We start from the raw sequence: 25197 nt of genomic DNA, 5'->3' as shown, positions 1-25197 counted from the left end.
ATTTGACAATTGGCCTTCTAGTCTGCTCTTTCTTCCTTTGACTCTCCAGTAGAGTGACTTTTTAAGAAATGTAGAACTAAAAAAAAAAAAAAAAAAAAGGACTGATCATGTTATCTGCTTAAAATCTTTCTGTGGGTTGTTTATTTATTTTTTTAATTATTTATTTATTTTTTTTTTAACGTTCATTTATTTTTGAGACAGAGCATGAACGGGGGAGGGTCAGAGAGAGGGAGACACAGAATCGGAAACAGGCTCCAGGCTCCGAGCTGTCAGCACAGAGCCCGACGCGGGGCCCGAACTCACAGACCGCGAGATCATGACCTGAGCCGAAGTCGGCCGCTTAACCGACTGAGCCACCCAGGTGCCCCATTCTGTGGGTTGTTTAAATCCTGGTGAGAAGGAGCCAATGGAAAGCATAAATTTAAATTTAGCAATTTTGGAGAAAAGGGGAATAATCTATAAATTGTACCTTCTAGAATCTAAGCTTCATGAGGGCAGGGACAGGGACCCTATCTGTGCAATGTATTTTCAAAATTTTTATAAATGTTTATTTATGTTTGAAGGAGAGAGACAGAGTGTGTGAGGGGGAGGGGCAGAGAGGGAGACAGAATGTGAAGCAGGCTGCAGGCTCCAGGCTCCAGGCTCCGAGCTGTCAGCACAGAGCCTGAAGCAGGGCTGGAACTCACAAGCCATGAGATCATGACCTGAGCCTAAGTGGGAAGCTTAACTGACTGAACCACCCAGGTGCCCCTGTTTTGTTCAATATTACATCCCCAGTGTCTGGCACAGAGCCTGGCCCATGGCATGTGTTCAGTAAATATTTATTCAAAAAAAGCAAGACACTTCTAAGGCTAGAATGAACCCTGTAATGTTTGGTTGGAATTGGAGGTATCAATACAAACTTATGATTTTATAGATATAAATAGATCTACACAGAGGTATGCATACATACACTTTCTAGCTCTATCTGCTGAGAGAACCTGAAGCAATGACACCCCAGAACCAGTGAATATATCTAGTGGTATCTCCAATAAAGGGAACCCAAGCTCTTTAGAGAAATTAGCTCTTTGCTAATTCTAAACTGGCTCAGGAAAAGTACATGAGCCTGGAAAATCTGCGGTGACAGAAAGTAGGGATGTGCTCAAAAAAAGATGGGAGCATGTCAAAAAGACCTAGGAATCAACTTGAAGGGATTCTAGTGGAATAGGGGACATTTTGAGTAACAAAATACTAATACTAATGAATCATAACTCATGGAATAAAATATGAATCCATGAGTCATTACTGATAAAAATAAATGACTAAATCAGGGGAGAAGGAAAAACTCTTCCTTAGAGTAGCATTCCAGATAATGTAGAAGAGTTGATAAAGAGCACAGATTACCATTTGCAAACACCACAGAAATAATTGATACAGCCAAGAATCATTAATGGATGCTAAAATTACTGGGTGAAATTATGTTGGGAAACAGAATATTCACATAGAAAGTGTCTTCCCAAAGATATTTAAGTAAAAAGTGAATAATAGCTTTACAGTGGAGAAATCTGGCAGACCCTACTTTAACCAAGTGATCAAAGTTAACACATGGGACAAATCCACATCCTGTTCCTTCTGAAATGATGCACTGAGCAGGACACAGTATCCCTTTTGTGGTATTATTGCCAAAAATGTATAGCCTGAATTTGATCACGAGGAAACATTAGATGAATAATAATTGAGGTACATTCTACCTAATAACTGGCCGGTGCCATTCAACAGTGTCAGGGTCATGAAAGATAAAGGCTGAGGAACTATCCCATATTAAAGGAAACTAAGGAGACGTGACAAGTGAAAGCACTGTGTGATCCTGGATTGGATTCTTAGAAGGGACATTAGTGGGGTGATTGGTAAAATAAGGTATGCAAATTATGTAATGAATCAATGTTATATCCTGATTTTGATAATTATACTGTAGCTATTTAAATTGTTAACATTTGGGGAATGTGGTTGAAAAGTATAGGGAAATTATTTTTTATAATATTTTTGCGATTCTGAAATTATCTCAAAATTAAAAGACGAAAAAGACCAAAATAAAATCCTACTTGTAATGGCTTTATATTGCCCTTGCTTACTTACCAGTTTCCCTTACTTACCTAAGCTCTAGAATGCTGGCTGGCTACTGGCTTTCTTCCCTAGTTCCTTGAGTACAATGTGCTGCCTCCTCTTGAGAGCCTAAAGGTAGTAGGAACCTTGGTATTCTTTTTGAATGGAACACACTTCTTTTGAACTCTTTAAGGCTCAGCTTGTTTACTTACACAATATATTTTTTTTAATTTTGGAGAGGAGCAGAGGGAGAGAGAGAGAGAATCTTATTCAGACTCCACACTTAGCGAGGAGCCCAAGGTGGGGCTTGATGTAGTGCTCAATCCCATAACCCTGGGATCATGACCTGAGCTGAAGTCAAGAGTTGGATGATCAACCGACTAAGCTACCCCTCAGCTTGCTTACTTTAGAAAACATTTTGACCCCCAATCCATGTCCTGACATCATATGGTTTCATAACATCTGGTACTTTTTCATGGCATTTTTATCACAGCTTCTATGAAATTATTTATCATGATATTGACAAAAGCCTACTCACTGGAAATTAATGTTTATAAGAGATGGAGGGATTGTGTCTTCTTGCCTAAAGTTATTTACCTAAAGCCTTACAGTGACTATTTGAGGAATTAATACAAGTTATGAAGTGGAACATTCCCATATCCCCTGTAACAACTTGGATGAAATTGGACACAGGAGACATTTTAGGTTTGAGGAGATGAACATGGGGACCAGAATTGGTGGCAGTGACAGGAAAGGATAGAGGAGTCTTATCACAGAAGGAGCCATATGACTTGATAGAAGGAAGAGTAAAAACTGATGCAAATTTAATCACCAACTGCATAAAGGTACACAGTTGAAATGGCACTTGAGTCACTTTTCCAGCAGTATGTTTTATTTTTTTTTTTTTATTTTTTAAAAAAAAATTTTTTTTTTTTCAACGTTTTTTATTTATTTTTGGGACAGAGAGAGACAGAGCATGAACGGGGGAGGGGCAGAGAGAGAGGGAGACACAGAATCGGAAACAGGCTCCAGGCTCCGAGCCATCAGCCCAGAGCCTGACGCGGGGCTCGAACTCACGGACCGCGAGATCGTGACCTGGCTGAAGTCGGACGCTTAACCGACTGCGCCACCCAGGCGCCCCTCCAGCAGTATGTTTTAAAAGTATGTTCCTAAATACTTGAACATGAAGTCTGTTTATTTAAATTTTTTTTTCTATGTTTATTGAGAGAGAGAGGGAGAGGGAGGGGCAGAGAGAAAGAGGGAGACACAGGCTCTGAAGCAGGCTCTGAGCTGTCAGCACAGTGCCTGAGATGGGGCTCAAGCTCATAGACCCTGAGATCCTGACCTAACCTGAAGTCACACGCTCAACTGCTCAACTGAGCCACCCAGTTGCCCCAAATTCTGTTTATTTTTAATAAAAATGTTGTGTGCCCATGGTAAAATACTATATTACATAATAAAAGTATTTTAGTGAAAATACTAATTAGCATGCTAATTAGTATATTTGACATACTAAATTTTACTAGAGTATTTTAATTAAAATACTGTATACCCATGTTAAATTAATACTATGCACCACGACAAACATTAAACAGTGAACCGACTACATGAGAATACCTGAATGTCCCTCTGTAGTGGATGTTGTGATGCTACAACCGAGATCGTCTCTTCATAGGGAAGGTGCTTATCACATAGCTGATGGGAATATTGGCTCCTTGTGATGTGAAGCTTTGCTTTGTTTTGTTCTTACTGGGCATTGCTTTAGGATGCAGGGAACTGCCTCACTCTAGGTTATGCTCCTGGGAGCCCACAGCCAGTGATAAGATGCAAAGACTTAGCTTCCTTGCCTCATTTGAGGACAAGTCTGAGGGCTGTCTCAGCTCCAGAGCTCATCACAAGATGGACTGAGTACTCAGTTGTAACCACTTTGGGGGTCAGTGTATCTCTCTGACTCTTCCTGCCTTCCTTATTTCGTTGCACGTATATTTGTCAGTTGTGTCCTATCCTCAATAAATCATTTGCATGCAAAACTTGGTCTCAGAATCTGTCTCCAAGGAACTCAACCATTGACACCGTCTCATCTGGCTACCCCCTAAAGGTTGCCATCATTGGAACCTCTTTACGTATGTGTCTGGATCATTCCCCACCCCTGGTTTCTAAAAAAAGTCTCGAGAAATACACAGAAAGAGTACCCAAAATATAGGTACAGCTTGATGAATTTTCAAAATTTAGCAATATTTTTATTAGAGAAAGAACAAGGAAATGATTTTGGATAGTGTGAGAACCACTTACATTTACAACTTCCTCGTGATGGGAATTTTGAGAGAGAGGGGTGTGTTGCCAAGGGAAGTTGGAAGTTTCTCAGATTTTTAAAAGAGCAGTTATCTTTTGGTTGACTGCAGTGCACTCTGAAATGAGAGGAACATTCTAAGTCTACTTTATAATACATTTAGGTGAAAAGGGGAAAATAATGAATATGAGGAATCAGAGGAGAAACTGTGAATCATTTTACTAGGAAGAGAGTGGTAAAGATGATCTTCCTGAAAGTCAAATATCTATAAATCAAAAATGTCAAAATATTGCTAAAAATTTGAGTAACTAAGATTTTCCTATGAATCAAACTTAATACTATTTATAGCTCAACCTAAGTTCTTCATACAACTCTTTTGATTTTAAAGTAAAATTTCAAGAATCCATCCATGATTTTGTTCATCAGTGATAAACATAGCTTTCACTGAGGGTGTTAAGTTCACTTTCTATCTTTACCACCACCACCCTCTTTGCTTGCCTGGATGATACAATAGCTGGCCTCCTAATCAACTATTTCTTGGTTTCCACTCTTTTTTTTTTTTTTTTAACTTCTAAAAAAAATTTTAATTTATTTTTGAGATAGAGACAGACAAAGCATGAACAGGGGAGGGTCAGAGAGAGAGGGAGACAGAATCGGAAGCAGGCTCCAGGCTCTGAGCTGTCAGCACAGAGCCCGACGCAGGGCTCGAACTCACGGACCGTGGGATCATGACCTGAGCCGAAGTCGACGCTTAACCAACTGAGCCACCCAGGTGCCCCTTGGTTTCTACTCTTATCCCAAATGCAATCTGTCCTCTACAGAGAACCACAGTGGTCTTTTTATTTTATTTTATTTTATTTTTATTTTTATTTTTATTTTTTTTAAATTTTTTTTTTAACATTTATTTATTTTTGAGACAGAGAGAGACAGAGCATGAATGGGGGAGGATCAGAGAGAGGGAGACACAGAATCTGAAACAGGCTCCAGGCTCTGAGCTGTCAGCACAGAGCCCGACGCGGGGCTTGAACTCACGGACCGTGAGATCATGACCTGAGCCGAAGTCGGCCGCTTAACCGACTGAGCCACCCAGGCGCCCCCACAGTGGTCTTTTTAAAAGCTTAAAGCAGATCATGTTACTGCCTTACTTAAAACTGTCCAGGGATTTCCCATCACACTTAGAAAAAAATCAAAAGTCATAACTTAGTCTAAAAGACCCTACATGATCTGGCTCCTGCCTACCTTTCAGATCCCATCTTGTACCACTTTCCTCGTTGTTTACTTGCCCTCTAGCTACAGTAGATAGCTGTTCCTCTAAAACAGGTCAGAAAACTAAGGCAGGGGCCAGATTTTGCCAGAGGCCTATTTTTATACTGCCAGAGGACTAAGCATGATTTTTACATTTCTAAAGGATTGTAAAACAACTGTAACAACTGGAACAAAACCAGTTATATTCAGGAGAACTTCTGTGATTTACAAAGCCTAAAATATTGACCATGTGGCTCTTTTACAGAAAAAGTTTGGCAATCTCTGCTCTAGTCTTATTCCTCCTCCATCAGGATCTGTTCATTAGCTGTTCCCTTTCCATCCTATGCCACCAGTCTTTGCCTGGATGGGTCCTTTTAAATTAAGGAGCAAGTTCAATTCATGGAGACCTTTAATGAGAGAATCAGATTCTCTCAATCACATCACCTTTTTCTTTTTCTTTTTTTTTTTTAATATGGAACGCTTCACGAATTTGTGTGTCATCCTTGCGCAGGGGCTATGCTAATCTTCTCTGTATCGTTCCATTTTTAGTATATGTGCTGGCAAAGCGAGCAGACGTCACCTTTTTTCTTTATAGCACTTACTTTTATCTGATACTTTCTTATTTATTTTTATTTTTCCAACAACCATTCCTTCCTTCCCCTATGCAGGAAGATCTTTTCTTGTATACAGCTTTTGAGCCTTCTTGATCTTGTATTTAGATGGAAGAGAGCAATTGTGAATGCTGGGAGCCTACTACATAATAGGTGCTCAATAAATGTGTTGAATGGATGAATTTGCAAATTATTTCTGTAAGTGAAATTTAGGACTTTTTTTTTTCCTTTGTCCTCTCTTTTGTAGGGAGTACCTGCAGTGCAAACAGCAACTAAGAGCCACTTTATTTTATTTATTTTTTATTTTTTTAAATTAATTAATTAATTTTTTTAATGTTTTATTTATTTTTGAGACAGGAAGAGACAGAGCATGAACCGGGGAGGGTCAGAGAGAGGGAGACACGGAATCTGAAACAAGAGCCACTTTAAAATGGAGAGGCAGGGGCACCTGGCTGGCTAAGTGGGAAGAACATGCAACTCTTTGATCTAGGGTCATGAGTTTGAGCCCCACACCCCATGTTGGGTGTAGAGATTACTTAAATAAATAAACTTAATAAAAGGAGAGACAAAACAATGTCTTTCCTTTAAGAGATTAACTCTTTTCCTCCTCTGCTCTCCCTAGGAGAGGCCATTGCTGGAAGGGTGTGGGATGTTTCAAAGGGATGTCCCAAGGACTTCTTATTTAACAAAGAAAAAGGGCGCCTAGGTGTCTCAGTCGGTTAAGCATCCAACTCTTGATTTCAGCTTAGGTCATGATCTCATGGTTTGTGGGATTGAACCCCACATTGGGTTTTGTGCTGACAGCACGGAGCCTGCTTGGGATTCTCCCTCTCTCTCTCGGCCCCTCCCCTGCTCTCACTCTTTGGGCCCCTCCCCCACGCTCACTCCTTCTTTAAATAAATAAATAAATAAATAAATAAATAGATAAATAAAGTAGAACTTTTCTTCCTTTCATCTGTTTCTTTTAAGAGAGGAATTTTTCAGAATAACAAGACTAATTGAGGTCTCATTCTCTAAGATACTCTCAGGCTTTTGGGTGAAGATGGGTTTAACATTAAAGGAGATGGTTTAACATTAAGCTGAGCCAGGCCTGGGCTCAAAAGAAAAGCCAAGAATGCTCTAATAGGGCTTGTTCTAGGTGATCATATGGAGGAGAAGGATAACTCCAGGTGCTGGATTCTTCTGGAGTTTCTTTAAGATTGTCTGATCACATGTTTTCAGTTTTGGTTTGGAAAATACACAGTCACTAAAGGAAGAAGCAATGGGAGGCAGAAGCCTGATTGTAAAGAAGAAAAGGTGGGCACTGTAAGTCCTCTGGGTGTGGCAAGAGGTAAGGGATAAGAGTTAAACTTTAGAGCTTGAGTTTAGAATCAAAATAGACCTGGGCTTATTCACTGACTGGATATGTCACCTTGGGCAAATTATTTAGCATTTCTAAGCCCTGGTTTCTTTATCTGAAAAATGAGTATAATGATAGCTTCTGTCTTTTTAGAGTTATTATGAGGATTAACTGATAAGGCATATAAAATGCTTAGCTAGATGCCTACATAGACTAAGTGATCAGTTAGTATGAACATCATCATCATTGTCATCACCAAATGATGAAGAAATTCTCTCAATCCACTAATTTTGAAACTAATAAAGAATAAAATCTGTATCCTGTAGCAATTTAAGGATATGTCTCACTGTACTCGGCTTCCATGGTAGAGAACACAGGATATAGAAAGAGGTGGGCTATGAAATGTCTGGATAACAAGATCAGTGTTGCTACAAGAAGCATGGGCTTAACATAGGTCATTTGACTCTCAATATTAAGTGGAAAGGAGACAAATCTGTACTTGAATGTAGATATTCCAGGTAAACCTGTCTGCCTGTCAGTATTAGCTTTGGATTTCATACATTGACCTTTACTACTTTACAGTTTATTAAAAATGCCCTCATACACACTAATATAATTCTGACTTAGGTAGGGCAGCCATTGTTATTATCCCTATTTAATTCTAGAGGAAACAAAGACTAAGAAATTGAGAACATAGGTTTTAGAATCAGATTGTGCGGTTTGAATCCTGGCTTCTTCATTTCCCAATGGTATAACCTAGGGTAAGTTACTTGGACTTCTCAGAGTCTCAGTATCTTCACCTGTGAAATGGGGATAATGAAGGTACATAATCTCTTAGGGTTGTGTGCAGTTTCTCATCATGTAAACAAAGTACATGGCAAGGCAAATAGATGTGCCTAATATTTGTTTTTGTTATCTCCCAGGGCCAGGCACCTAACAAGTGGTAATTCTGGTATCTAAATTTAGATAATTGGATTTCATATCCAATGTCCTTTCCATACACGACCTCCCATAATATTAATAATGTTGATTCCCTGCCACTGTGATGATGTACAATCCATTAACATTAGGGCAGATGGTCCAATTTGTTTTTTCAGAAGTGATGGGAGATCCATCTATAGTATCCCTCTTGGTACAGTTGGCACACTTATCTGATTCTCAGTTTCCTCAGTGAGAGAACAGTTATGGCCTTAGGACAGAGCTACACCAAAAAGCTCTAGATTTTGGTTCAGCTGTTTGCAGCAAAGCGCTGAAGATACTAGTCTGACCACATGAGAAGTCAGAGAGCCTGTATTAACTGAACCAAAGGGAGACTTGTAGTGTAGTTGAAAAAGCATGCACCTAGTGAGTTGGAAGACTTGAATTCTAATCTTAGATCCACTACTTATTAACTATATCTTGAAACGTCTTTGAGCCTGAGTTTCCACATCTCTATTTTGTATTTTTTCTAGCTTTATGTAGGTACAATGGACATCTACATGTTTAAAGTGGGGATTCCAACAGTTATCCTTGGGGCTGTCACCTGGTCATACAGTCCCTTTATGGAAATTAGGAAAAGGTGCCTCTTCTTCCAAGCAGATGCAGCTTTACATTAAGGTTCATGAGCTGAGTGAGCAGAACATATACTAGATTTCATTCTCCACTAGCCTTCTGGTGCATTGCACAATGAGGGACCTCTGCTGTCTCTCCACTGCACAGGGCCGTTAACATCAAGTGAGATAATAAAGGTGAGGAAGCTTGGTAAAGTGTAATCCCGTCTGTCAATGTAAGGCAAATCCTACTTGGTTTCAAATATTAGGACCCAAGGGTTACCTGGGTAGATATACTGACCGTTGCCCTTCCCTTTGTTTCGATGATCCCTCTGATCACTAACTTGTACAGCACCTATAAATTACTGGCTTTTAAAGCAGAGATTATGGCAAAGAAAGGCTTTCTACATCATTTTCAGGCCTAGACCGGTCTTGCTCTTGAGATCCCTGAAGACTAAAATCAGGTTTTTTTGATGATTCATTCTCTTGAAGACATGCTGTTTTTAGAACACCCTAGAGTGGGACTGGGTCTTGCCCATGGGTGGAATTTGGAATCCTTTGGTTAGAGCTTATCTCTGGTTTTCAGGCAAAGGTCATTGTATAAAAGGCTTGTATCAATGGGAGAAAGAAAAGTTGCTGAGCCACAATTTGCCCTCTTTTCACAGCTTTGAAGCCCAAGCTGTGTTCTGGGCTCTGTGGATCAAATAGGACAAGAGGATCTGCTTTTATGAGTCACTAACAAAGAGACAGCTTTAGAGTCAGACAAACCTGAAATTAGGTACTAGATCTGACATTTACTAGTTTTACAACCTTGGGCAGGTAAATCACCTTTCTAAGTTTCCATTTGTCATCTGGAATTAGGGATAGTAACAGTATTTATCTAATGGGTTTTTTACGTGGATTAAATGAACTAATACGTGGAACGCACTTAGCATTTTGTCTAGCACACAGTATGTGTTCCATAAATGTTAGCTTTTATTACTGAGCTCCCTGCAAAATACCAGACTTTGCCATGCCTTCCACCAAGAAGCCTAGGGTTCAAGTTGGGGATTAATATAATTATACCAGAAAAGATAAATAGAAATACAAAGCAACAAATGTGTGATATGGATAGGAACTGATGTTAGGAACTGGTGTTTGAAGGAGGCTGTGAAAAAAGGTGAGATTAAGATAAGTAGAAAGGATGAGGAGGGCATTCCATATGGGATCGGTAACAACAGTAAGCTTCAGGACCCAGAGTAGACCAACTTGCCTGGAGAAGTGGGGATAATGCTATCTGGGAACATAGGTTGGGATTAGAAGAAGAGAATCCTAAATATAGGGTAAGTGTTTGACTCTTGTTCTATAGATAATGATGAGTGACATGACGAACCTTGTGCATGAAAATGTCTAGCACGTGTTTGGAAAGCTCTTGGGAAAGTGCTCAGAGCCAAAGCTAAAACTTTGGGGATAGAAGTTGAAACTGGAAGCCAGCTCCTTGAGAGGTGCCTGTTGATTACAATTTAATGAGGGTGGCTTTTGAACAGCATTTAAAGTGAAATGGTGAACCTGTCAGATTTGAAGACAACTTAAAACATTAACGGGGGTAGGGTTTGCTTCTCTGAAGTCTTCTGAAAGTACATGTGGCCTGTCAGAATAATTTTTTAAAATGGAAATTTGAAATATAAAATATAGTTATTATAGGGATAGAAAAATGACCTGTATAAAACTTAACCATATTTCCTGAAATATTTTCAGAGGGTTCTTATGACTGAGTAACCATGACAAGAGTAGGAAAATGAATAAGCTCTAGTTGACTAGAGGGAGGGGTGCTGTATCATATCAGTTTATAAAGGGAGATGACATTGTAGTGAGGGGACTCAATTTGCAGTTCAGTAAAATCTAAAAATAGCGTGGGATACTTTTTTTTCCTTTTAATATAGTTGACACACAATGCTACATTAATTTCAGGTGTACAACATAGTGATTGGACAAGTTTATACATGGTGCTGTGCTCACCACAAGTGTAGCCACCATCTGTCACCATACAGGCTACTACAGTACTATTAACCATGTTCTTTATGCTGTGCCTTTTATTCTTTATTCCTGTGACTTTTATTTTATGCCTTTATTCATTCCATAACTGGAAGCTTGTACCTCCTACTCCTCTTCACCCATTTTGTGGGGCACATCTCTTAAGAGTACAAATTTAGTTATTCCATAAGTTCACAAATTTTTTCTTTAAGATTTTATTTTTAAGTAATCTCTACACCCAACACAGGGCTTGAGCTTACAACCCCAAGATCAAGAGTCACATGCTTTACTGACTGAGACAGTCAGGTGCCCCAAGTTCACAAATTTTTGATGCATAAAACTTTTTATATAAAAATACGTAGGCCACTGTGCATTATTTAGACCTAAGATGAATACAGATACATAATATATATATGAATATTAAAATTTTTTTAATGTTTATTCATTTTTGAGAGAGTGACAGAGCGAAACTGGGGAAGGGGCAGAGAGGGGGAGACACAGAATCTGAAGCAGGCTCCAGGCTCCGAGCTGTCAGCACAGAGCCCAACGCAGGGTTCGAACCCATGAACCATGAAATCACGATCTGAGCCAAAGTCAGATGCTGAACCAACTGAGCCACCCAGGCACCCCTTTAAACTGAGGTATAACTGACATAGAACATTATATTAGTTTCAGGTGTACAAAATAATCAGTATTTGTACATGTTGCAAAATGATCACGATAATAAGTTAACATCCATTACCACACATCATTATAATTTTTTTTCTTACGATGAAAACTTAAAAAGATTTTTTTAATGTTTATTTATTATTGAGAGAGCATGAGCATGGGAGGGACAGAGAGAAGAGGAGACAGAATATAAAGCAGGCTCCAGGCTCTGAGCTGTCAGCACAGAGCCTGATGTGGGGCTTGAACTCACAAACTGCAAGATCATGACCTGAGCCAAAGTTGGACGCTCAACCGACTGACCCACTCAGGTGCCCCATCTTATGATGAAAACTTTTAAGGTCTACTCTCTTAGCAACTTTCAAATATGCAATGTAGTATTATTAACTATAGTCACCATGTTGTACATTACATCCTTAGGACTCATTTTACAACTGGAAATTTGTACTTTTTTGTCCACCTTCATGAATATTCAGTTTTAAAATAAAATTAATTACAATTGAAGTCTAGAAACGTAGGAAATATAGATGAAGGCTGTTGATGTTTCTTTTTCTTTAATGGAATACATGTGCATACACATTGGCATGACATTTGAAATGGAATCTCCAGATAATAATCATAGGCTCTAAGTATACAGACTTATATGTAATATTTCCTTATCACATGAAGGTATGATGACGAATGACAAAATACTGAATATACTGGGATGCTGAAAGAGACTTAATTTTATTTGGCATATCAAAAGAATAGAAACTTCCACATTAGGTTATTATCAGAACAGTAACTATATTCTTTGTTATATACACTAATCATGCACTGTTTTCATATTAGAACTTAATTTCTGTAGGAACCATAAACTTCAACCTTTTGAAAATAATTTGTTAATATGTATCAAAAGCCTTAATGTTCTGCCTTTCAAACAAGTAATTTTTTCTTTAGAAATATGGCTTAATGTAACAATTTGAAACATAGTGAAAATTTGTAAGCAAACTAAATGTCCTGTAATAGGAGAAAGAATAAATTAATTCCACCAAATTTTAGTATGGAGTATCTTCATTAAATGTTATAATGTCATCAAACCTAGTGTTTTTGAAATACTTTTAATGGAAAGAGAATTTCTCTTCACCTAATGTTAAATAAGTGCTTTCAGCCTCTGTAAATTGAGCTAAAAGAACTTTGTTCTTTGATTTGGTCAACAAACTTTTATCTAATAAACTTTTATTTTATCTCTAAGTTTTAGGCCCAGTGCCTGGCTTACAAAGATGAATAGAGTCCTGATCTTGAATCTTTTCTAGGAAGGATAGATGTACAAATAAATAATTATACTAAAGCATGAAGAATATTTTAATAGAGGTATGTTTGTATTATGGAGGGATATAAAGGAGGGAATGGGCAATTCTCACATGGCAAGGGAAAGCCTCAAAGAGGTTTGAACTGGGTTCTTTTGGGTAAGAGTTGGTTATCAAGAGGTAGAAAGGTATTTCAGGCAGAAGGAATATGTGCAGAGGCATTATGGTAGAAGAGCTTGGTCCGTGCAGGGACCTGTAGTAGTTAGGTATGGCTGGGAAGAAGAGTAGAAGAGTTAAGTTTGTATTTTATCCTCTTGGCAGGGGGAAAGTAAAGAATTTTAGGAAGGGGCATACCATAATAAAATTGTATTTGAGTGATTACTTGGGCTTTAGTGTGGAGGCCACATTTGAAAGGGTACTAGATGAGAGACATTAAGGTAATACTGCCATAGTTCAGATGTAGTGTTAAACTGGCTGTGAATGAAGAGGAGGGGATGTCAGGCAGAAATTTAGGAGGCCTAAGTAATAGGTTTTAGTGACCAATTGGACTTGTCCCTCAGTGAGTGAGAAGAGAAAAGACAAAACCATGTCCAAATTACTACCTTCAGTGACTAGATGGTTGGTGGTCCCATTAAGTAGGAGAAAGATAAGTAAACCAGGAATAGAGGCAAAGGCACGTGTGAGAAGAGGTGCTGCAGGATCCTGAGATAGAGAAGTTGTTAAATAGTTGTTTGGAGCTTAGCAAAAAGATTTGATCTGAAAACCTAGATAGCAGTGAACTCCTGTTTCCCAGTTCATAAATATAACATTGTCCAGGGAGAGTGTAGAATTAGGAGAACCCTGAGGGAAGATCTATCTAGTATCCAAGAGACAGAAGAAACTTAAGAACCGAAGAACCAGGAAAGCAGTGTCTTCAAAGAAAACAGAACAGTCTGGAGTTAGTTTGCTACTGCTGTGTAACAAATTACCTCAAGCTTAATGTCTTTTTAAAAAAAAAAAAATTTTTTTTAACGTTTATTTATTTTTGAGACAGAGAGAGACAGAGCATGAATGGGGGAGGGTCAGAGAGAGGGAGACACAGAATCTGAAACAGGCTCCAGGCTCTGAGCTGTCAGCACAGAGCCCGACGCGGGGCTCGAACTCATGGACCGCGAGATCATGATCTGAGCCGAAGTCAGCCGCTCAACTGACTGAGCCACCCAGGCGCCCCTCAAGCTTAATTCTTAACACAAGCTTATTTATGACTTACGGTTCTAGGGATCAGAAATCTGATGCAGCATGACTGGGTCCTCTGTTTAGGTTGTCAAATCTGCTTTCAAGCTCATTCTTGTTGGCAGAATTGCAGTTACAGGACTAAGGTTCCTGTTGTCCTTCTGGCCTGTAATCTTGAAAGGCCATCTTAGAATTCGGCTTATAAGTGTTTTATGAAGGATGAATGGCAAATAAAATAAGAATTGAGAAGTGTCAATTGGTCATTGGTAAGTTTAGTAAGATCAGTAGCACGAGCACTTTTTAGCAGGATGGTAGGGGCAGAAGCCACATGCAGTTAAGTTTGGGAATCAACTGGAAATGAAAGCATAGCTGGGATATAGGGGCTTCTTTCAAACACCCTGTCGTGAATGGGATGGAGAATGTTGGGAATAATAAACTAATGAACTAGGTCTCAAGGAAACTAGAAGGAATAAGCTCTAGACTACAGGTGGAGTGATTAATTGTGGACCTGTAGGGGAACTCAGCTTCCTCTGAAATAGAAGGAAAGGAAGTATGGAGGGGACTACAGATAAGTTTGTGAAGGGGGTAGGGGGAGGGTCTTGGTGCTAGGCAGCTGAGAAATTGAGGGCATTACTGTCTAATGGCCTCAGTTTTCTCTTACAAGATCAATAAAAAAAAGCAGGTGAAGTTCTGGAATTGCTACTTTGTAGCTAGGAGGCCTTTCATAAAATTGTTGATGAATGCATGAACCAAAAGCTAATGGAGAGGCAAGAAACATAAAGAACTCCAGGTGCTCTCCAGATTGCCCACCAAACCACATCTGGCTCACCAGGCTCCCTTTTTGCTCCCTTTTCTCTTGTTATGTTCTCAAACTTAGTCTGAGCTAGAATTGCTTAATAGATCCTCACTCAGAGGATGTGGATTTCCTGCTTATAAATTGCCTTGGGCTTTAACAATCTTAAAATCTTTCTAGGTTACCTAGAGGATATCTAATTTACCATAGTTGACCAAAATTACTTTTCCCTCCTTAGGTTGCGAGGTATTTGAAGTCAAGGGACTTTGGATTTTTTCATCTTTGCATGTAGCACCCGTAGGGACAGTCCTGGCATGTAGGGAGTCCCCCATTTATTTCTCTAGCTCCATGACCTAGACTTAAGGCTCCTTTTTTTATTTGGCCATATTGTGCTATTTTTTTCTCTTTAACTTAGAGAAGATAGTCAATCTTTACAAGTATATATGTAAATTTTAGAAATTTAATGGAAATATAACAAAAATACAGAAAAGTGCATATATTATAAATGTCCGGTTTTCTGAATTTTCAAAATAAATACACCTGTGTAACAACATCCAGTTCAAGAAAACAGTATATCACCAGCATCTCTGCAGTCCTTTTTATGTCTTCTACCAATCATTATTTCTCTACAGAGGTAACTACTATGGTGACTTCTAATCCATAAATTAGTTTTTAAAATTCTTTTTATTTATTAAAAATTTTTTTTTAATGTTTATTTATTTTTGAGAGAGAGCGCCAGTGCAAGTTGGGAAGGGGCAGAGAGAGACTGAGACTCAGAATCTGAAGCAGGCTCCAGGCTCTGAGGTGTCAGCACAGAGCCTGATGTGATGTGGGGCTGGAACTCATATGAGTCATGAGATCATGACCTGAACCAAAGTCGGACACTCAACCAACTGAGCCACCCAGGTGCCCCCATAAATTAGGTTTTTTTTAGAACTTTATATAAATCAAATCATATGGTATGTACTTTGCCCTGTTAGGCTTCTTTCACTCAGCATTGTATGCATGCAGTTCATCTGTGTTCTATGGAATTAGAGTCTATTCATTATCTTTGCCTTATGATATTCCATTATATGAATCTATCACAAATTCACTTATCCATTTGATTGTGGATGGATATTTGTGTTGTCTCCAGGTATGGGTTATTTCTGATTGATGCTGCTTTGAACATGTCTTTTGGTGAACATATGTTTGCATTTCTAATGGCTATATATCCAGAGGCAGAATTGCTAGGTTTTAAGGTATGTGAATGTTTGCTTTAGTAGATCCTGCTAAATAGTTTTGCAATGTGGTTGTATAGCTATACTAAATTATACTTCTGCCAGCAGTGTTTGAGTTGCTCCCACATCTGTGCTAAGGTATGGCATTATCTGCCTTCTCCAATTTTAGCATTTCTGGTTTTATTTTGTATTTCTTTGATGATTAGTGAGGTAATCATGTACTTTTTTCATATACTTTCTTTGAACATTTGAATGTCTTTTGTTGAAGTCGCTTGTCTTTTTCTTTGAGATGTTTACTATTAATTTGTAAGGGTCCTTTATATATTCTAAGTCTTTTGTTGAAAAATATACATATTGCATATATTTCTCTCTGTCCAAGAGTTTTCACTCTAATTCTGTCCTTGGTAAACAGATGTTCTTAATTTAATTTGTTTAGTTTATTAAATTTTTCCTTTATGGTTATTGGTTTTGTGACCTGTTAAAATTGTTGCCTACTCCAACCTCATGAAAATATTCTCCTATGTTCTTTTAAAGGCTTTATTGTTTACCTTTTACGTTTAGGCCTACAATCCATCTGGAAATGATTTTTGTGTATGGTGTGGCAAGGGTGAAAGTCTTTTTTTTTTTTTTTTTTTTCCATATGGATATTCAGTTGACTCCAATATCCTTTATTGAAAAACTTCCTTTCAATACTGCAGTGTTACTGTTTTCATAAATCTGGTGACCATACATATGTGGATCTGTTTCTGGACTTTTTATTTTATTCCGTGTGTCTTTTGCTTATCCTTGTGCCAATAACCGTAGCCTAATTACTATAGCTTTATAAGTCTTGATATCTAGTAGTGTAAGTCCTCTAGGTATATTATTTTTGCCATCTAGGTTGTTTTGGCATTCTTGGCCCTTTGCACATAAATGTAACTTTAATCCAACAAATATTTTTTAAAAATTTTAATGTTTTTATTTATTTTTGAGAGAGACTGAGCGTGAGTGGGGGAGGGGCAGAGACACACACACACACACACACACACACACACACAGAATCCGAAGCAGGCTCCAGACTTTGAGCTGTCAGCAGGGCTGACAGAGCCTGATGTGGGGCTTGAATTCATGAACTGCAAGATCATGACTTGAGCCAAAGTTGGATGCTTAATGGAATGAACCACCCAGTCATCCCAATCTAACAAATATTTACTGAATATCTATTTACTATGTGCTAGGCACAGTGATAGATGTTGGGAATATAGCTGTCAATAGGATAAGCCTGGTTCTTTTGTTATAGTTGGGAAAGCCGCTCACAGAGTGAGATGAAAAAATGGCCTAGAGGGGTGCCTGGCTGGCTCAGTTGGTTAAGCGTCCTACTTCGGCTCAGGTCATGATCTCACAGTTCCTGAGTTTGAGCCCCGCATCGGGCTCTGTGCTGACAGCTCAGAGCCTGGAGCCTGCTTCAGATTCTGTGTCTCCCTCTCTCTCTGCCCCTCCCCTGCTCGCACTCTGTCTCTCTCAAAAATAAATAAAAAATTTAAAATATTAAAAAAAAACTGGCCTAGGGTAGGGGCGCCTGGGTGACTCCATTGGTTAAGCGTCCTACTTTGGCTCAGGTCATCATCACACGGTTCATGGGTTCGAGCCCTGGGTTGAGCTCAGTGCTGACAGCTCAGAGCCTGGAGCCTGTTTCATATTCTGTCTCTCTCTCTCTCTCTCTCTCTATCTGCCCCTCACCAACTGGCACTCTGTCTCTAAACATTAAAATAATTTAAAAAGAAAAGAAAATGGCCTAGACCCTGAGAAACTCAGTATTTAAAGTCAGTTAGCAAAGAAGATTGAGAGCTAGTGAGAGAGAGCACCCATATGCTAGAGGGCACATAACCCTACATGTGAGAAAACCAAAGACGGCATGAAGGAAGCAAAGGGAAGATATATCCAGCAATTATGGTCAGTTATGTCAGTGTTACTGCAAGATCAAGCAAGATAAAGACTGACAAAACATCCACTGGATTTAGCTCTGAGTACTATTGAGAACTTAATGAAGCAGTTTCTGTGGAGAGGTGAGGTGTGTGTCTTTATTAGACTGTAAACTTTTAGATGGGAACAAAGTTTCCTGTTCAATTAGAGCTGAATGAATGTTATTTCATGATGATAATCAAATGATCTGCATACTCCTCATGATGAAAAAGTAATTGCTGTTCTAAATGGAGAATAATTTAATGCTTACTCAAATCTTGGTTGTTTTAGATAAGCAAAAACTATATTTCATCCATCCATCCATCCATCCGTTCATTTATTTATTCATCCATTCATTCTGCAAACGTCTTTGGAGAAACCACCAATTACCCAGGACTCACATGTACTACATTGAGTACAGATGTGAGTAGTGTAGGAATGGAAGAAAGCTTAGAAAGATGTATTTGATCCATGTATATCTCAATGAGTTAACTCTGCAATCTCTATTTTGACAGCCTTCCATGACCATTCAAAGCAACAGATGGTTAAGCACTGTGATCTGAAGACAAAATTTTAGACAGTGCTTTCTTTCTGGTTAAATAAAACATAGGATTTCAGTAGGGAAGCTCTTTTTTCTTGTTGGGGCTCCTTCTATAATTTATTATTTGTTTGGTATTTATTTACACCTTGGCATTTTTGTTTGAGTCATTTTCTTTTTAGATTTGAATGCTTATTTTAGGAAAGGAAGAGCAGGAATTACTTCATTTTCAAATACAATACAATTACATTAAGTGTGGGCAGTGCTAATTACTGATTGCCATTTATTGAGGGTCAGGGGCCAAAGTTTATTTTTCTTTATTGTGTGAATTATTATTAGACCTTCACTTGTGGTCAGGTGGATTAATAAATGCCCATGTAAACCACTTTCAAGCACACCTGAATAACTTAAGAATTTCTACCAATAGGGGCGCCTGAGTGGCTCAGTTGGTTAAGCATCCAACTTCGGCTCAGGTCATAATCTCATGGTTTGTGGGTTTGAGTCCACCATCGGGCTCTGCTCTGGCAGTGTGGAGCCTGCTTGGAATTCTCTTTCTCTCTCTCTCCCTCTCCCTCTTCCTCTCCCTCTCCCTCTCCCTCTCCCTCTCCCTCTCTCCCCCTCCCCCACTTGCACTCTCTCTAAATAAATAAACTTGAAAAAAATAATTACTACCTATAAAATCTTGACATTAATAATTTTAAAGTCTATTTTTTTTTAAATAAGTCTTCGTAACGATTTTATGAGGGAACTTTTTTTTACTTAATTGAAGTACTTGAAAACATAGAAGTTTGGTATGGGAAGGGAAGTCTTCAGGAATAAGATTAACCTTGAGTGATCCTGACAGACTCTGGAATGCAAATGATAAATACAGCATGTTGGCAGAAGTAAGGCTTTCTTTAGGAGAGTAGAGGAATAGAAAAAATGGGGAATATAAAATAAGTTCACGGTAGGAATAAGAAGGCCATTTAGTTCTTTTAAAAAGAGCTTTTCACAGGTTGATTCACAGTAATTTTTTTCCTCTTAAATTGTTTTGTTTTTTTCCTTAGAAATAACTAGAAACAAAGACCACTAATGCTACAAATTAGTAGTCTCTGGTAATACTATAATTCTAATTGGTGAAGAAAGGAAATAGAGAATTAAGACAGTTTGAAATGATGCTTAATATTTTTAGTTCCAAGTTCAATCAGTATAGTCATCAACTGACATTTACTCTGAACCCCTTGGGTGAATGGCATTGAACCAAATCCCAAAGAAATAATATCTTCTGCCTACGTGAGCAAACTGGTAGTTGAACTATTGCTCTCAGAAGCTATGGATAATAAAAGTTGATGTTAATATGCTGTGAGATTCCAGCCTTGGAGTCGTAAGGCTAAGATAGAAAAAGTATACCCCCCCCCCCAAAAAAAATCTTGATTTGAAAAATAGAAACTGTATTTACTTTTTGTTTTGAATAAAGAAGTCACTGCCCTATGCAATGAAACACTAAATTTCAAATTATTTTTTAAAATTTCACCAAATATTGTCTTAGCTTAAAAGAGTTGAATTTTATTTGATTGATCATTGTATGAATAATGCAAAGTAAACTTTCATTTTGACAAATAAAATAATGAGGTGAGTTGATTCAGAGCATGTCAAGTAGAATTGTAAGTGATTTATGCCTTCATCGAAAACTCAAATACAAAGAAATCTTGGTGGATGTCAAAAATTTGTGACTGAAACCTATTTTTACCTGATCTCCATGGTTAATATCATATTTATAAAGGTATTTTTCATTCTGTAATATTAAAATGTTTCTTTTTAAGGATGGTCAGATTTTAAGCATTTATCTTTTCCTAGTAGTTTCCCCTCCCCTTGCCCTCTCCATCCCAATCTCTTTTCTTCAGATAGGGTTCCTATTGCTGGCTACCCAGTCATCACCATGCTAATACCATTTAAGGTAGCTCTGATGGGTTCATTTATTTTGAGTCCTTCAATTCAGTTTCTCTTTTAACCTGGCTTCCTAAATCAAGTTGACAAACCAATTTATTTTTCTCCCTTTTCATTTCAACAATTTGTGATTCAGACTGGTAGGAAAATATAACGTAATCCGAGCACAACCTCTTCCCCTTGGAATCAGTATTTTCGAGGCTTCCTCCTTTCCTTGGCGGAACGTGCTTAAATCAGGCAGAGTACCTAGTGAAGGACTTCAGCCCCCACAGTTCCTTGTGCGCGCATGCCCTCTCCTCTTACAGTTGTCAAAGTGCTTTTGCCAGAGCGGTCACATAATCAACCTGAAAGAAGAAAATAAATACTGTACACTTTTTAATTTTATCGATCCTTAAAAACTGGACACTCAAAGGTAACTGCTGCTAAGAATTTGTTACTTGAGATTGGGTGATTGCATGTGAAGGAAGATCTATTGTGTGTGTGGTGGGGGGAGGGGAAGGAGGTATCTATTTCTCGGACTTTGCTGTAAATAAGAAAAAAGAAAAAAAGAAACACACCCAAACAAACTATACGAGCAGTTGCCGAGAGACACTGTATGTTAACTTTGTAAATGTTATCTTAATCTATTGCTTTCCTTTTGTTTAAAAGCGTCTTATTTATTAAAGATGGGTCTTGACCTTGACAGAATGAATTTATGCAGAAAGTGAAATTTATATCTTTAAGGAGTGTTGTGATGAGAAATGGGTGTTCCTGGTATGTGGTATGATAAAAAAAATTTTAATTCAATAAATATATTAATTGTATATTATAAAATATTCTGAGTCCAGCTTACTTTTTTAGCTTTTTTGCTATATAGTACAGCATTAATTTTTCTATCAAGAGCATGTAGTTTAAACTGAAGGCATTACAGAAAGCATCAATACAAGCATCGGAAAAGCTGAATATTAAAATTATAATCAAATGCATATTTCAGCCATGATGATATGGCTATTGTAAAGACGATTCTAGCCCACTGGAAGCAACTCAGACCCCAGATTATAATGGTTTACTGCAGCACTGCTTAAACCAAGTCTGAAAATGTCTTTCTATGTCCATTTTCTTTGGCAGCGGTAGAACTTTGTGCTGTTGTGAATCCAAGCTTTGCTTGCCTCTTTGTGTGGTATTTTACAATACAGATCAAAGCCATTGTTTTAGACCAAGGGACCTGAGAAACATAAAATCAATCTTATGTAGGTTTTATTGGTAGTAGCTGACAATTTGTGAGGTATATTGGGCTGGGTTTTTATGGGGGGGGTTGAAGGGGAGGAAAGAGTAGAGAGTAAGGTGGCTATGAAGCATTTCGTTCAGCCCACTATTTTTTGACTGTGTATAAAACTTTAAAATGAATGAGTAACCATTTTAAAGATAGTTTTTTAATAAAATAGAACTTTTAATTCCATTTCTTGATCTGAATATTTTGCTTAATGGCTAACAGTGGTGGCATCTCCATTTTCCAATACATTTATTTTATAACATTTATCATGAGGATGTCCAAAGGCAGAGCTTCTGTGTATATCTGAATGTCCTTTCACAAGTGTTCTGAGAAAGATGCTTCCCAAGTATCTGAGTTAATTAAGTAACTGCATTATATATATATTAATAACTTTGTTGCAATTATACTGAATCATCATCTAAAAATAATTGTATGTTTGGTCATTTGCTTCTTTAACATCTCAAAATATTTGTTTTCAGAGTCTCAGCACTTAATATTCATATATTTAAAACACTTAATATGTTCTAAAGGACAGACTAACTCAGTGATAACTATGTGTATGGAAATCTCCTGATTTTGAGTGATTACTATTTTCATCCTTGAATGGGAAAACAGGCTGTATGGCAGAGGTGAATATAGCCCTTCTATGAGAGATGGAAAATACCATACACTCCTTATATGGCTAAATGAAGCAGTGATGGCAATGCACTATAATTACAACGTATGAGAATTTGGGACTTTGTACTATGCTATTTTTAACGCTTTTGCTAGCATAATTCAGGGTCTTCAAACCATAATCTTTCATTGCTAATACCAGTGATAAGAGAATGGATTCTAAATTTGCCAAAGTCTTGTGACCAAGGCAGCATCAGGAGGATTCAAAAATGAAAATCTGGCAACCTCATAAGTATCTTGACTTTCTACTTAAATCTCAGGGGGATTTTTTTTTTTTAAAGCTCCGCCCCTACCCCATCTCACTGTCAGTCTGTCTCTCTCTATCTCTCTCTCTCTGACCTCAAACCCAACCAGAACATTTCTCCACTCTGCACAGAAATTCTCAGGCTCCTGTTGAGACCTGAACCACTGAGAAGCCAAGAAATTTCTTGTGTGACAGAATTGGAGACAAGAAGATTGGAGAATAAGCAGAAAAACTCCAATCCTTGGAGTAACACGAAGCAAACACGAACGTTTCAGATTTTTTTTTTTTTTTTACCTCTTTTAAAACGGTGGTTTTTTATGTCTCCTAACAAAATGGAGTAGCTGCAGCTACTGGGAGGCCAGAGAATGATTGTGCAGCTGAATCCTCCTCCTAACAAATGCCAAGGATTTCCTCCCTCGCGGTTCGCTGCTGCTAAATCAAACAATTATCAACGCAAGAAGGCAGTTTGCTAATCAAGAGGGATAAGACGGCTGTTTCTTTAAAGTGCGGAGCAGGGAAGGGGGAAGAAAGGGTCGTGTGCGGTGTCTTTTTAACCTTGCTGAAGGACGCAGCAGTATTTATTGACGTATGCAAATAACTGGGGGAGGGTGGTGCTTGGGAAAAAACAGGAACCAGAATCAGTTTCTCATTGCAGGGTGAACGCTCTGAGTTCCGGTGAAGGGAAAAGAGACGTGGCGAAATTGCTGTCTTTCTGTCTTATAAGCACATCTCTCACTAATACAGAAAAGGAACCAAGACATCAGAAAGGGTGAAGACGCTCTCACAGTATTTTTAGAGACCTTGCACGAGCCCCCCCCTCCCGCCCCCATTCCCAGCCCGACCTGTTCTTCTAAATGGGAGATTATGGATTTGCATTGCAATTGGCTAGTAGCGGTGGCACTGGATTTTCGCAAGTAAAACACCCGCCCGCTTTAGCGAGGGGCATTAACGATCACATTAACAATAACGCGTCTCTCTTTTTTTCCCGTTTCAGCTGCGCAAACCATGCAGGATGATTTACTGATGGACAAAAGCAAAACCCAGCCCCAGCCCCAGCAGCAGCGGCAGCAGCAGCAGCAGCAGCAGCAGCAGCCCCAGCCCGAACCCAGCGCAGCCGAAGCCCCGTCCACGCCCCTCTCCTCAGAGACCCCCAAGCCGGAGGACAGTAGCGCAGTGCCGGCCCTCAGTCCCGCCGCGGCCCCGCCGGCCCCCAACGGTCCTGACAAGATGCAGATGGAATCGCCGCTCCTGCCGGGCTTGAGTTTCCACCAGCCCCCTCAGCAGCCGCCGCCGCCGCAGGAGCCCGCGGCGCCGGGCGCGTCGCTGTCGCCGTCCTTCGGCAGCACCTGGTCCACGGGCACCACGAACGCGGTGGAGGACAGCTTCTTCCAGGGGATCACCCCAGTCAACGGGACCATGCTCTTCCAGAACTTCCCGCACCACGTCAACCCAGTCTTCGGAGGCACTTTCTCTCCGCAGATCGGCCTGGCGCAGACCCAGCACCACCAGCAGCCGCCGCCGCCGGCGCCGCAGCCCGCGCAACCCGCGCAGCCCCCGCAGGCACAACCCCCGCAGCAGCGCCGCTCGCCCGCCAGCCCCAGCCAGGCGCCCTACACGCAGAGAAGTGCTGCCGCGGCGTACGGCCACCAGCCCATCATGACCAGCAAGCCGTCCTCGTCCTCGGCTGCAGTAGCCGCCGCAGCCGCAGCCGCCGCTTCGTCCGCCTCGTCCAGCTGGAACACGCACCAGAGTGTGAACGCCGCCTGGAGCGCGCCATCCAACCCGTGGGGCGGCCTGCCGGCTGGCCGGGACCCTCGCCGGGCGGTCGGCGTGGGCGTGGGCGTGGGTGTCGGGGTGCCCTCACCGCTCAACCCCATCTCGCCGCTCAAAAAGCCCTTCTCCAGCAATGTGATCGCGCCGCCCAAGTTCCCCCGCGCGGCCCCGCTCACCTCCAAGTCCTGGATGGAGGATAACGCTTTCCGGACGGATAATGGTAACAATCTGTTGCCATTTCAGGTAATGCTCCATTGCACCTGCACACACCTTCTACCCCGCTTCTTTGCCCCTTCTTCCCTGCCGTTTAATCGTCCACTGATTTTTGGTCTTTAAAAAAAGGCATCGATGTCCAGCTCCCTTCTCCCCTTCCAAAGCCTCCATTTCACCGGGGCTGCTCTAGTTCCGGGGACAAGGGTGGGGGAACATTGTGACTGCTTGAGGAATCCTATTTAAGCGCCCTGATAAGATAGAAAAGGGCCTTTTTCTTTTGGTTTATTTTTTCCTTCACCGTGCGTGTGCCTCTTATTTTGACCTTATTTTACAAGTAAAGGTGCAA

The 25197-nt window shown here is 39.7% G+C and overlaps 1 protein-coding gene and 1 non-coding gene across 8 annotated transcripts in view; one reads left to right on the top strand and one right to left on the bottom strand.

Moving 5' to 3' along the window:
* The window catches only part of CPEB3 (cytoplasmic polyadenylation element binding protein 3), a 190237-nt gene that overhangs the window by 10963 nt on the left and 154077 nt on the right, over window positions 1-25197 (top strand). For 5 of the 7 annotated variants that reach the window (XM_049646401.1, XM_049646400.1, XM_049646399.1 and 2 more), the window contains one exon: window positions 23860-24881. In XM_049646401.1, coding sequence (XP_049502358.1) covers window positions 23871-24881 — 1011 coding nt within the window. In that variant the 5' untranslated portion in view covers window positions 23860-23870. Of the gene's footprint in view, window positions 1-23520; window positions 23635-23859; window positions 24882-25197 lie in introns of all 7 variants that reach the window. The other 2 variants (XM_049646398.1, XM_049646397.1) reach the window with 1 other exon arrangement.
* Window positions 6084-6190, bottom strand: LOC125933606 (U6 spliceosomal RNA). The gene has a single exon (XR_007461020.1). It is a non-coding gene; the product is annotated as a U6 spliceosomal RNA (small nuclear RNA).

Source organism: Panthera uncia, chromosome D2 (genome assembly GCF_023721935.1).
Source record: "Panthera uncia isolate 11264 chromosome D2, Puncia_PCG_1.0, whole genome shotgun sequence".
Classification (NCBI taxonomy): domain Eukaryota; kingdom Metazoa; phylum Chordata; class Mammalia; order Carnivora; family Felidae; genus Panthera; species Panthera uncia.
This window is presented reverse-complemented; position numbering and strand designations above follow the sequence as displayed.